Here is a 15,106-nt window from a genome sequence, read left to right as displayed (position 1 = left end):
ACACAATAAGATACAGACAGATGACCTGAGACAGACACAACAAGATACAGTCAGATGACCTGAGACAGACACAACAAGATACAGTCAGATGACCTGAGACAGACACAACAAGATACAGTCAGATGACCTGAGACAGACACAACAAGATACAGTCAGATGACCTGAGACAGACACAACAAGATACAGTCAGATGACCTGAGACAGAAACAACAAGATACAGTCAGATGACCTGAGACAGACACAACAAGATACAGTCAGATGACCTGAGACAGACACTACAAGATACAGACAGATGACCTGAGACAGAAACAACAAGATACAGTCAGATGACCTGAGACAGACACAACAAGATACATCAGATGACCTGAGACGGAAACAACAAGATACAGTCAGATGACCTGAGACAGACACAACAAGATACAGACAGATGATCTGAGACAGAAACAACAAGATACAGACAGATGACCTGAGACAGAAACAACAAGATACAGTCAGATGATCTGAGACAGACACAAGATACAGTCAGATGACCTGAGACAGACACAACAAGATACAATCCGATGACCTGAGACAGAAACAACAAGATACAGACAGATAACCTTAGACAGACACAACAAGATACAATCCGATGACATGAGACAGAAACAACAAGATACAGTCAGATGACCTGAGACAGACACAACAAGATACAATCCGATGACCGGAGACAGAAACAACAAGATACAGACAGATAACCTGAGACAGACACAATAAGATACAGTCAGATGACCTGAGACAGACACAACAAGATACAGACAGATGACCTGAGACAGACACAAGATACAGACAGATGACCGGAGACAGAAACAACAAGATACAGACAGATAACCTGAGACAGACACAATAAGATACAGACAGATGACCTGAAACAGACACAACAAGATACAGACAGATGACCTGAGACAGACACAAGATACAGACAGATGACCTGAGACAGACACAAGATACAGACAGATGACCTGAGACAGACACAACAAGATACAGACAGATGACCTGAGACATACACAAGATACAGACAGATAGCCTGAGACAGACACAACAAGATAGAGCCAGATAACCTGAGACAGACACAACAAGATACAGACAGATGACCTGAGACAGACACAACACGATACAGTCAGATGACCTGAGACAGAAACAACAAGATACAGACACTCGACCTGAGACAGACACAATAAGATACAGTCAGATGACCTGAGACAGACACAACAGGATACAGTCAGATGACCTAAGAGGGACACAATAAGATACAGTCAGATGACCTGAGACAGACACAACAAGATACAGTCAGATGACCTGAGATAGACACAACAAGATACAGACAGATGACCTGAGACAGACACAACAAGATACAGATGACCTGAGACAAACACAACAAGATACAGATGACCTGAGACAGACACAACAAGATACAGACAGATGACCTGAGACAGACACAACAAGATACAGACAGATGACCTGAGACAGACACAAGATACAGACAGATGACCTGAGACAGACACAACACGATACAGGCAGATGACCTGAGACAGACACAACAAGATACAGTCAGATGAACTGAGACAGACACAACAAGATACAGTCAGATGACCTGAGACAGACACAACAAGATACAGTCAGATGACCTGAGACAGACACAACAAGATACAATCCGATGACCTGAGACAGAAACAACAAGATACAGACAGATAACCTGAGACAGACACTACAAGATACAGTCAGATGACCTGAGACAGACACAACAAGATACAGACAGATGACCTGAGACAGACACAACAAGATACAGACAGATGACCTGAGACAGACACAACAAGATACAGACAGATGACCTGAGACAGACACAACACAATATAGGCAGATGACCTGAGACAGACACAACAAGATACAGTCAGATGACCTGAGACAGACACAAGATACAGACAGATGACCTGAGACAGACACAACAAGATACAGTCAGATGACCTGAGACAGACACAACAAGATACAGACAGATGACCTGAGACAGACACAAGATACAGACAGATGACCGGAGACAGACACAATAAGATACAGTCAGATGACCTGAGACAGACACAACAAGATACAGACAGATGACCTGAGACAGACACAAGATACAGACAGATGACCGGAGACAGAAACAACAAGATACAGACAGATAACCTGAGACAGACACAATAAGATACAGACAGATGACCTGAAACAGACACAACAAGATACAGACAGATGACCTGAGACAGACACAAGATACAGACAGATGACCTGAGACAGACACAAGATACAGACAGATGACCTGAGACAGACACAACAAGATACAGACAGATGACCTGAGACAGACACAAGATACAGACAGATGACCTGAGACAGACACAACAAGATACAGACAGATGACCTGAGACATACACAAGATACAGACAGATAGCCTGAGACAGACACAACAAGATAGAGCCAGATAACCTGAGACAGACACAACAAGATACAGACAGATGACCTGAGACAGACACAACACGATACAGTCAGATGACCTGAGACAGAAACAACAAGATACAGACACTCGACCTGAGACAGACACAATAAGATACAGTCAGATGACCTGAGACAGACACAACAGGATACAGTCAGATGACCTAAGAGGGACACAATAAGATACAGTCAGATGACCTGAGACAGACACAACAAGATACAGTCAGATGACCTGAGATAGACACAACAAGATACAGACAGATGACCTGAGACAGACACAACAAGATACAGATGACCTGAGACAAACACAACAAGATACAGATGACCTGAGACAGACACAACAAGATACAGACAGATGACCTGAGACAGACACAACAAGATACAGACAGATGACCTGAGACAGACACAAGATACAGACAGATGACCTGAGACAGACACAACACGATACAGGCAGATGACCTGAGACAGACACAACAAGATACAGTCAGATGAACTGAGACAGACACAACAAGATACAGTCAGATGACCTGAGACAGACACAACAAGATACAGTCAGATGACCTGAGACAGACACAACAAGATACAATCCGATGACCTGAGACAGAAACAACAAGATACAGACAGATAACCTGAGACAGACACTACAAGATACAGTCAGATGACCTGAGACAGACACAACAAGATACAGACAGATGACCTGAGACAGACACAACAAGATACAGACAGATGACCTGAGACAGACACAACAAGATACAGACAGATGACCTGAGACAGACACAACACAATATAGGCAGATGACCTGAGACAGACACAACAAGATACAGTCAGATGACCTGAGACAGACACAAGATACAGACAGATGACCTGAGACAGACACAACAAGATACAGTCAGATGACCTGAGACAGATACAACAAGATACAGTCAGATGACCTGAGACAGACACAACAAGATACAGTCAGATGACCTGAGACAGACACAACAAGATACAGACAGATGACCTGAGACAGACACAACAAGATACAGTCAGATGACCTGAGACAGACACAGCAAGATACAGACAGATGACCTGAGACAGACACAAGGTACAGTCAGATGACCTGAGACAGACACAAAGTACAGTCAGATGACCTGAGACAGACACAACAAGATACAGACAGATGACCTGAGACAGACACAACAAGATACAGTCAGATGACCTGAGACAGACACAGCAAGATACAGACAGATGACCTGAGACAGACACAACAAGATACAGACAGATGACCTGAGACAGACACAAGGTACAGTCAGATGACCTGAGACAGACACAAGGTACAGTCAGATGACCTGAGACAGAGACAATATACAGACAGATGACCTGAGACAGACATAAGAAGTGACAGAGAAAATTAAGAGGGAGAAGTTGGGGTGAATCAAACATTTTAGAAATATAAAAATTTTAGTTATACATTTATTGACAAAATATACAAACTAATCTTAATGATACACACATCAGTAAATTTCTCATATGCTTCTCTCTCATTTTACAAACTTCAAAACTAACTCCTACTGATCTGGATTCCCTCTCTACATTTGTCTCTACTGTCCATATCCAATGTCTGGAGTGACCTTGGACTCCAGACTTTACTTCAAAACTTAATCCAAAAATGTATACAGTCTTGTTGACATCATTTACTTGATTTGGACGTATATTGTTTATTTCTTAGTAATAATACAACTAAAAGCCTCAAGCTTCAAATTTCCCAAAAAACATATTGATGCAAAAGACTCCTAGCACACACCTCCCTCACGCACCTTGCCTTCCTTCCTTTATATTAATACCTCCTGTCTTTATCTTTTTTTTTTTTTTTTAAATCCTACTTTAGAAAACTCACTTTATCCTCTATGCAAATGTGTAAATGCATGTAAACCCCTTGTCCTTAAGAATAAGTTACCATATAATACTTCCTCCCTACATAGCAAACCTCAACTCTCAATACACTACCACGGGGCATTGTTGTTCTCTACCAATTAAAGCCTTGCATTGTCTCTTATACTTATGCATTTCTTGTGCCACACTGCATGGGTGGAGATTCCTTCCATCTTATGCCCTCCCACCGTCTCCATTAGAACTGCTTCCACCATCTATCTACAATCTAACATGCTTCACTGTTGCCTGATCACACAGATACCACCTTCATGTATATAAATTATAACAATACTGTTGCTGTTTTATAAATAAGTCCCAGTTTTACTTGGCCCCTGCTCACCTTTGCCCGGTTTCCGGTTGATAGGCTACGATACAACTTCCGGCCCTGCTTCCCTGCATTCCATATGGTAAAATGGGGCCACTGGCTCAGGACTCGTTCCTCCAGGAAACGTACTCGGTGCTTCCAGATTGTCTCTCTAAGGAAAACCAGGTGTTGTGGTCAGAACATCTGTATCAACATGAGCAGTTCATAGATTATATATCAGATACACATACTGTAGTGATTTACCAGGTATAAGAAAATATATAGACCAGCACACTCATCCTCTTTTCCTCTACACACACCTTAGCAACAACATGTTGTATTGTGGAATACATTTTTTTAAATACTATGCAGCTGTCTTTTAGTTTTAGTGATTTATCAGGTAGACAGCCCAGCAATACACTGCACCCCCTACAGGAGCACACTATACATCACATAACCTCTTTATAAAGTCAAACTAAATTCCGAATAATAATAGATTACAAAGAACCCCCTTGTCCAGTTGCCTCTCTTCCGAGTGCTTTTTTATTTTCCTTGTCTGGGTGAAACTCTAATGAGAAGCCATATTGCCTGCTCTACAGACAGTGGATAGTGCAATCTTAGGCCTTGTTTACTGCTGGCAACATAAAACCTCTTCATAGACATTTATAGAGATACTCGTTACCAACCGTTTAATGGTAACTAGGCCTACAGCGTTTTCCTCCGGGACAGCAGCTGTTAATGCGGCTTTTTAATGTTATTCTGTTTTTTGGTTTTAGAGCTAAAATATACTTCATCTGCACTAAGTACATTAATCATTCATCATTAATATTTTATTCAGAGTTTTTGAAATTTTCTGGTTATAAATTACAATGATGGTCACAATTAGATGGCTTAGATTATGAGAGAATACTTCAAATTACAGCAGCTGGATTCTACATTTTTGCAGTTCAAACAAAGGTTCCAGGACCGAGGAGGAGTTTCAGGTGTGTACGCTTTATACCAGGACCCCATGCAATAATGTCCAAAAGAAAATTACAGCAGCAACACCAATAAAAATATATACATTTATTCAGCCAAAAGTACAAAACCATGACATTTCGAACTTCAGTCCTTAATCATGTATACAGATACGATTCCAAACCTATATACCCCTAAGCCACACCCCTCAATTAACCCCAGGTAAGTGTTCACTTGCATTTACCCCCTCTAGTGTTCAAATTTACATATTTCTCATCTTTACAACAAATGCATTTAAAATATCAGGATATGTATAACCTTATATTATTAAGCATAATTCTCATACTGAATTTAATTAGCTTTCATTTCAAGGTAGTAGTAATAGCAAAAAAACCAAGCTGTCACATTTTAACCAAACCTCCACTTAAATTAATTGAACAGTGTCCAATCCATCTCCCTATTCATGCCTCCTGGGAACATGGTCCCTATAGCTCATAGATCCAGTATAATTCACTTTGCTTTAAAATAGTCTCCCTATCTCTCCCTCTCGTTGGGATTTAAATTTGATCCAACACCTGAAATCTAATTTAACTGAGACTATGCCCTGCTGTTATAAAGTGATGAGCCACAGGTGCATCTAACTGTTCTTTCCTAATATTGCTTTTATGCTGATTGAGCCTTTTGCAAACCTTACAGGTGGTCTCCCCCACATTCCCCCACCCACACGGGCATTTATTCAGGTACATGGCATATTCCGTGTTACAGGTCAAGTACCCCGTGATTTCATAATTTTTGCCCGTGTTTCGATGAGTAAATGTGGATCCACATATTATATTGTTGCAGTTAGTACAATTAAGGCATGGAAAACATCCATGGCTTCTTTTTCTGATATAACTCTGTACCATTTTTATTCTTAGGGCCCACATCAGCTTTAACCAGGCTGTCCTTAATATTTCTACCTCTTATATATGCAGGCATAAGGTATTCCTGAAACTCCCTAACTTGGGGATTATATGTACTAAAAATGTTAGGGAGTTTCAGGAATACCCCATACCTGCCTATATGAGGTAGAAATCTTAAGGACAGTCTGGTTAAAGCTTATGCAAGCCCTAAGAAAAAATTGGTTCAGAGTTACATCAGTAAAAAGAAGCTGTGGATGTGTTTCATGCCTTAATTGTACTAACTGCAACAATATAATATGTGGATCCACATTTACCCATCCGAACACGGGCAGAAAGTATAAAATCAGAAATATCAAAGATTAGAGAGGGCACATACACTATATATACACTGTACAACTTAAAAAACAAACAAACAACATTCACAGCTCATTCAATATATGGCACTTGTACCTATTAACATACAATTATATCAAAGTCCCATGTTGAAAATCACTGTGATAGTGCAAAAATGCAAAAAAAAATCAGGTATGTCCTCAGTGTGAATGATGGCTGCACTCCTCTTCACAGAAGATACTGGATAAACTGTAAAATAGAAGAAAGAGAGGGGCGCCTCATGTGTAGAATCGCCAAACCAAAAAAGCCAAAGCTTATGCACTCGAGCCAAATTGGTACTCACATTTGAAATAAGCATCCCAATGTGCTAATGGAAGCAGACTGACATAATATGATGTGTCAGTACACAGTACAGACATGCCTGAGGAAACGGCCCGTCAGTGCCGAGAAACGCATTTCATTAGAGGGGATTACCCCCTTGACCACTACTTGTTGTTATTATATTATTACTATAACACAAGTATAGAGGTTTCTACCTTACCTCTCATTGCCCAATATTGGGCTGTTTGTGCATTTATCCTGTTTTTGGACCATATTGTTGGCAACACCTAGAGTGGGTGAGCTGATACGCCCTAACCTAAAATAATCAGTCTGCATTTACCAGCACATAGGTGTGCTATTGGACATTGTGAGTACTCATTTGGCATAATTATCTCCATTATTCCATCTATTTGTTTGATCTGCACATGTGGTTTCCTTAGTTGTCCTGACTCTCTATTACAGACATACCTGGTGGGGATATCCTGGAGTGGGTGTACTGACACACCATATGTCAGTCTGCTTCCATTAGCACATTGGGTGCTTATTTTAAATGTCAGTACCAATTTGTCTCGAGTGCATAAGCTTTGGCTTTTTTGGTTTGGTGATTCTACACATCAGGCGCCTCTCTTTCTTCTATTGTAAAGTATGAAATCAGGGGGTACTTCACCTGTAACACGGAAAATAAAGTGTACCTGATTAAATGCCCATGTGGGTGGGGGAATGTGGGGGATACCACACGTAAAGACCACAAAAAGGCTCAATCAGCATAAAAGCAATATTAGGAAAGAACAGTTAGATGCACTGGTGGCTCATCACTTTAAAACAGAAGGGCATAGTCTCAGTTAAATCAGCTTCCAGGTATTGGAGCAAATTCAAATCCTAAGGAGAGGGAGAGATAGGGAGAGTATTTAAAAAAAAAGAGAATTATACTGGATCTATGAGCTATAGGGACCATGTTCCCAGGAGGCATGAATAGGGAGATGGATTGGACAATGTTCAATTAATTTAAGTGGAGGTTTGGTTAACATTTGACAGCTTGTTTTTTTCTGATATTACTACTACCTTGAAAGTAAAGCTAATTACATTTAGGATGAGAATTATGCTTAATGGCATAAGGTTATACATATCCTGATATTTAAAATACATTTGTTGTAAAGATGAGCAATGTGTAAATTTGAACACTAGAGGGGGTAAATGCAAGTTGAGGGGTGTGGCTTAGGGGTATATATGTTTGGAATCATTGTTGTATCTGTATACATGATTAAGGACTGAGGTCCGAAATGTCGTACATTTGTACTTTTGGCTGAATAAATGTATATATTTTATTGGTGGTGCTGCTGTAATTTTCTTTTGGACTCTAATGGATTGCAAAGACTGTCACTGGAACAAGTTCCAGTCTATGGTGACACATTCATTTATATATAAAAAAAAGTCTATCAATCTGATAAATTAATTTATTTCATGGTGGTGAGAGTCCACAATCCATTGATTCTGGGAATTACTCTTCCTGGCCACTGAAGGCAAATATTCCCAAAACCTTGGAGTTCTAAAAAAAAAAAAAAATTCCCACCTTACTAAAAACTAGTGTGACATATAGCCAAGCAAGAAAGGTAGGAAAAGTAATAAGAGCAAAAAAGATAAAAATAAAATAGAGGGGCGGAGCCAGCCATCGTGCAGCATGGTTGCAAAATTCTGAAGCTCCGTAATTGCAAACGCTCTCAAAGCATGACTAAAGCTTATTTCTAGTGCTCTTAACGTAACCGTGACAGAAATAAAAATCTCATGACCCGGTGAATATGCGGACCTGACTCCGGTCTCAATGTCAGTGAGCTGTGCTGAGTTCAAGAAAGGGAGGTAATAGGCATCACTAGGCCGTTACATAATGGCGTAAAAAACGGAAGCAGCCCCGACAGAGCACAGAGGCAAATAAACAACATCAGCTGACCACCTCTCTCCCGTACCCCACACCGGTCCTGCTCGCCTCACCTACAACACAAAGGAGTTGGTGTTCGCGGCTAGAAAAGGCGACGAGGCGATTAGCGCGAGGCCCACATTGCACTACAAGCCGCATGGCGGCGAGACACAGCGGAGGGGATACTAGCGTACATGAGACTGCAGCCCATCTCAACGCTCCCACAATCAGGTAAAAGACCATAGACTGGAAGCAAATATGAATCTTTAAAAAACCGGAGGCTCATATATATACAAAATGGACATAACAAAATAAACACAAGGGGGCCTGGCATAACTTAAGGGGCACACACGGAGGGACATTATCAAAACTTAAATACCCTACTGCAATAACTGAATAAAAAGGACTGATAAACAAGCAATATTACCTTAAGATAGATTATAGAGGGCTATATACAACATCAAAGGCACTGTACTGACGTCGCCACGTGGGAAGCAGATACCCCTAATTACAGCTGTGACATCAAAACATAGCAACTTGGCTTCTAAATGGCTATCTAAGCTCGACAAACCCAACAAAAACCGGTTACACCGGCATCTAAAATGAATAACTTTTTTAAGGTGCTTGAAACTTCAGAAGCCCCTATATCTCCTACCCATGCACAAGAAACTACAAATTCTGACGCAGAGTCCTCAGATACAGGCCTATCAATAAGGGAGCCCCTCACGAGAGCAGACATAGATAACCTCCCTACGAAGGCAGATTTCGCCTCCCTCATCACTCAAGTGGGAAAAATGATCAAAGATGGCCTTAAAGAGGTCAGGAAAGATGTTACTGAGCTGGGGGAGAGAGTAGTCCACGTGGAAGAAGACCTTGAACAGCTCCAACAAGATGCAGATATACACAATAGAACCTTGGAGGCACAAGATTCAATCATACAGCAAATGCAACTGCACTTGGAGGACCTTGACAACCGAGGAAGATAAAATAATGTCAGAATCCGCGGAGTACCCGAGAGCACCACACCTCAACAAATACCACAATTTCTACAGAGATTATTCCAATTCCTTCTACAAACACCAGAACCCCCGAATATGCTCATTGAAAGAGCTCACAGAGCCCTCAGGCCGAAACCCCCTGACAATAAACCGCCCAGGGACATTATATTAAAAATTCAGTCTTTCCTTGATAAAGAAAAAATCACGGAAGCCTCCAGGAAACTCAGACAAATCACCTATGAAGGTGACAACTTGCAAATATATGCCGATCTAAGCTTCATTACCCTAAACAGAAGAAGAGAAGCCAGATACCTGACGTCGCACCTGCAGGATCTGAAAATACCTTACAGGTGGGGTTTCCCATTCTGTATAAAAGTAACACGAGGCTCCATGATAGCAATATACAGATCCCCGGAAGATTTGAAAGAATTATGTAGCCAACTAAACATCCCAGAACCATCTCTCCCCAGATTGGAGATCACCACATCACAGAAAACACCTACAAACACTGCTGAACCTAAATCACAAAGATCCCCCTGGATTAGAATTAACAGGAAAAGACCCCAGCCAAATCCCCACACTGTAGAGATGGACTCGCAGCTAACATGAACTCGGGAAAGGACATGCAAATCTGCTGGGCTACTGGAATGGTAGCCTCTTGATTAGAAAAATCTGCAGGACGGTAACTATACCCACATATATATGTCCTATTTTCCTGTTATGGTTGTGTCAGACTTAACACTTTAGACTTTGGAACTCATATAGGGCTGCCAACCAATATATTATGCATAAGACTGTACCCTTGCAATGTTTCATATATGTTCGCCCCCAAGTTGCCTATTTATATTGCTTATGGATATGGCTTACTGTTGTCCTTGATTGCCACAACGAAAAACTAACTTTATACTAGAAATGCACTATTATTGAGAGTTGCTGATACTGTCATGCCCACCATTTTGTGTGGATGGGATAGTATCCCCTATAGTCACCCATATTGTGTATGCTCATATGCAATAGTTAAGTTTATGTTGTATGTTCAATTTTGTTTTGTTGTATTTGTTGTAATGTTACAAATGGTAGTCTATGATTTTACCAGGTACGTAAGATTAAGTCACAGTATACCCAGCAATGCGCAGAGGACTCAGGATGGGCCCCCACACACTGTAACCTATACTTTCAATCCACACAAACGACCGCACTGCTACACAAAAACTGAATGTTAGACACTAGATATATAAATATTATAACACAGAACGCCAAAGGCCTGAACTCTCCAGCCAAGAGGTCAGTAGCCCTCAACTGGTTTACTAAACAGAAGGGGGAAATAGTGCTTATTCAGGAAACACATTTCAAGAGAACATCAGAGCCTAAATTCTCATCGAAACACTACCCTGTAGGATATTTTAGCTCCCACCCAGACCAGAAAAAGAATGGAGTCGGTATCCTTCTCCACAAATCCATTCACATGCAAAACATAACCACATATACCGATACAGAGGGGAGATATATAATATTAGTCGGTGACCTGTACAATAGACCATTCACGATAGCGAATGCGTACGCCCCAAATAGAGGTCAAGCTAAATTCTTCAAAATCTCATAGGGAAGCTCCTAGAGGTGTCCGAGGGCACTACAATTTTCTAGCAGGCAATTTTAACGCGGCATTAAACCCCAAACTAGATAGTTCCCAAGCCAAGAGTTATCTGTCTGACCACACCATCAGACTATTAACACACTGCCTACGATCTTCATCGCTTATAGATGTCTGGAGGGTCCAACACCCAGACCAAAGAACATACTCGTTCTTTTCGAGGCCGAATAACTCACACTCTAGACTAGATTACATATGTGTAGATCAATTAGGCCTTACACTTGCAAAAGATTCTGATGTAGTACCAACACCCTGGTCGGATCATTCAGCGGTCACATTAAAATTAGAATGGCCAAATAGACAAATTACAGACTTTAGTTGGAGGCTTGACGACACACTCCTGCTGCAAACGCATATCCCTAATAAGATAACTCAAACTCTAACCGAATACTTCAGGCACAATCACACTCCGCAATCTAGCCCTAGTGTAGTATGGGAAGCACACAAAGCAGTCATAAGGGGGGAGTTCATTAAGCAGAAAGCCATCCTCACTAAGTCATATAACCAGGAGTACATGCAGTTAACACGGCAACTTAACGAAGCAGAAAAATTACATATGGCTTACCCTGATTCCACTGAGTGTCTAGGCAGGCTCAAAATAGCAAGGCAGCAGTTGAATAATCTATTAACCAGAGAAACCCATAAGCAGGCATTCTATTTAAAAAAAAACTTTACTTTACTGAAGGAAATAGACCTGGGCCCTTGTTGGCTAGAACACTCAAGAAAAGATCACTTGAGAACTACATTCCCAAAATGATAGATGAAGCAAATAGTGAAGTATATGACAGTAGAAAGATAGCAAATGTTTTTGATAACTACTACAAAACACTATACAACCTCTCGCCAAATGAAGGCTTGCATTCACAGGCTATGATAGAAGCATATATTAATAAAGCAGAATTACCCACTGTCCCAGAAACACTGTCTAAACATATGGAGGAACCTATCCTAGAACAGGAGGTGGTGGCAGCAATAAAAAGCCTCCCCGCCAGGAAGAGCCCAGGCCCTGATGGGCTAACAAATATGTATTATAAAAAATTTCAACAAATCCTAACCCCACACTTGACGAAAGTATTTAATTTCCTCGATGAGGAGAACCACTTATCACCTTTGCTCCTGGAGGCCCATATTACTGTCCTGCATAAGGAGGGTAAACCTGCGACGAATCCCAGTAGCTATAGGCCCATCTCTTTACTTAATAGTGATATTAAGATCTATGCTAAGATTTTAGCTAAAAGAATAAATTCAGTGTTACCATCAATAATACACCTTGATCAGGCAGGCTTTGTTCCGCACAGGGAGGCCAGGGACAACACAATTAGAACAATACGTTTGATTGACTACGTAACAACTCATAAAGTCCAGATGGCCCTGGTCTCCACTGATGCGGAAAAAGCGTTCGACAGGGTGGCATGGCCATTCCTCAGAAGTACACTACAGGGATTTGGATTTGGCACCATAATGATAAATAGAATATTCCACCTATATTGGTCCCCTTCAGCTAGAGTCAAAGTTAATGGAGTCCTTTCTCAAGGATTCCAGATCAGCAATGGTACCAGGCAAGGGTGCCCGCTTTCGCCAATTTTATTTGTATTAGTTATGGAAGTCCTAGCATCTCAGATTTGCGCTAACCCTGATATAATAGGAGTACAGGTCGGCCCAAATCAGTATAAAATGTTGATGTTTGCGGACGATGTCCTATTAACCCTAACCTCCCCCAAGCGCTCCCTCCCAGCACTCATGATGGAATTTGAGCAATTTAGTACCCTATCCAATTTTTTAATAAATCAACAAAAGTCAGAGATAATGTATGTGTCCATGACCCAGACAGAAATCCAACTTCTCAATACTCTATGCCCATATAAAACACAACACTCAAAACTGAAATATCTAGGAATATATCTACCACCGAGGGTGTCACAGCTATTTGAATTAAATTATAAACCATTGCAAAATGCAATATCACACATGCTTAAAAACTGGAGAGACAAACCACTATCGTGGTGGGGTAGAATCCAGACAATAAAAATGTCTATCCTTCCAAAAATACTGTACATTATTCAAACAGTACCCATCACACTACCCAAACTATATTTAACTCAGCTTCAGAGCAGCATTAATTCATTCATCTGGGGTAGGATAAAGCCACGTATAAATGCATAAACTTTATATAGACCACTCCGGGAGGGGGGCTTGGGTGTCCCTAAAGTGGAATCTTATTATCAAGCAACTACCCTGCAACAAATACTTGACTGGCACCAGAAAGTAGAATCAAAATCCGGATCCATATGCTGGATGGATAGAAGTCTTAGGCCCACTACATGCCATACATCCTCACTTTATAAACATATATTTGAGTCATGGGACTATTTAATCCAAAAGTACCCTAAAATCTCCTCGCCACAATCCCCACTTACCCCTATCTAACCCAATATGGAACTCACGGGGGGCTATGAACCTTTGCAGAATCCTAAAGTCACATGGGAACTATCGGAGTCCATACCTTTTATGACACTATTAGATAAGAGTAGACTCAAGCCTAGACAGGAAATGTCACATATATTAAATGGTGCGTTTGCTTCATGGCTAAAATACTCCCAACTTTCCCATTTCTTACGCAACAGTGATTATCAAAAAGATCTGACGAGACCCCTTACTCCCTTTGAAAACTTATGCACAATGAATACCCCGACCAGAGGCACACTATCTCTTACGAAAAAAGTATTGGAACATGCTACCCAGACTACACTCCCAGCTTTCACCACACATTGGCAGCAAGACCTAAATACTCGAATAGATGAAGAAACATGGAAGGCAATTTTTGTTAACACTTACAAATCTTCAACGTCCACCAGAATAATAGAGATGAATTTCAAAATTCTGATGAGATGGTACCTGACGCCACACAGACTTCATAGTATATACCCGGCCTCTTCAGCATTATGTTGGAGAGGCTGCGGCGAAACAGGTACCATGGCACACATATGGTGGCATTGCCCCAAGCTTGCTCCCTTCTGGAAATTAGTTGAAAGGGCCTTACAAACATTGGGGGGCTCTGAATTCAAACTAACACTCATAGTAGCTCTAATGAATCTTCCATCGAATTGCAGATGTAAAATACGTCAAAACTTAATAAGAATGTGCCTCAATAGTGCCAAGGCGCTAATTGCATTAAATTGGAAGTCGACACAAATCCCATCCATGCAACACTGGAAAACAAGAATAGAAGACACCCTACCATTAGAACAGTATGGTTATTATAGGAGAGGTCAATTAAATAAGTTTTTAGATATAAAATTCTATTGGGAACTGTTAGCG

At 40.9% G+C, this 15,106-nt stretch overlaps 1 protein-coding gene across 2 annotated transcripts in view; it reads right to left on the bottom strand.

Annotated features, from left to right (window-relative positions):
* The window catches only part of B3GNTL1 (UDP-GlcNAc:betaGal beta-1,3-N-acetylglucosaminyltransferase like 1), a 1,507,642-nt gene that overhangs the window by 72,387 nt on the left and 1,420,149 nt on the right, over positions 1 to 15,106 (bottom strand). For both annotated transcript variants that reach the window (XM_053710298.1, XM_053710307.1), the window contains exon 10: positions 4,751 to 4,886. In XM_053710298.1, coding sequence (XP_053566273.1) covers positions 4,751 to 4,886 — 136 coding nt within the window. The remainder of the gene's footprint in view (positions 1 to 4,750; positions 4,887 to 15,106) is intronic.

Source organism: Bombina bombina, chromosome 1 (assembly GCF_027579735.1).
Source record: "Bombina bombina isolate aBomBom1 chromosome 1, aBomBom1.pri, whole genome shotgun sequence".
Taxonomy (NCBI): domain Eukaryota; kingdom Metazoa; phylum Chordata; class Amphibia; order Anura; family Bombinatoridae; genus Bombina; species Bombina bombina.
Note: the sequence above shows the minus strand (reverse complement) of the source record. Positions and strands in the feature narration are given on the sequence as shown.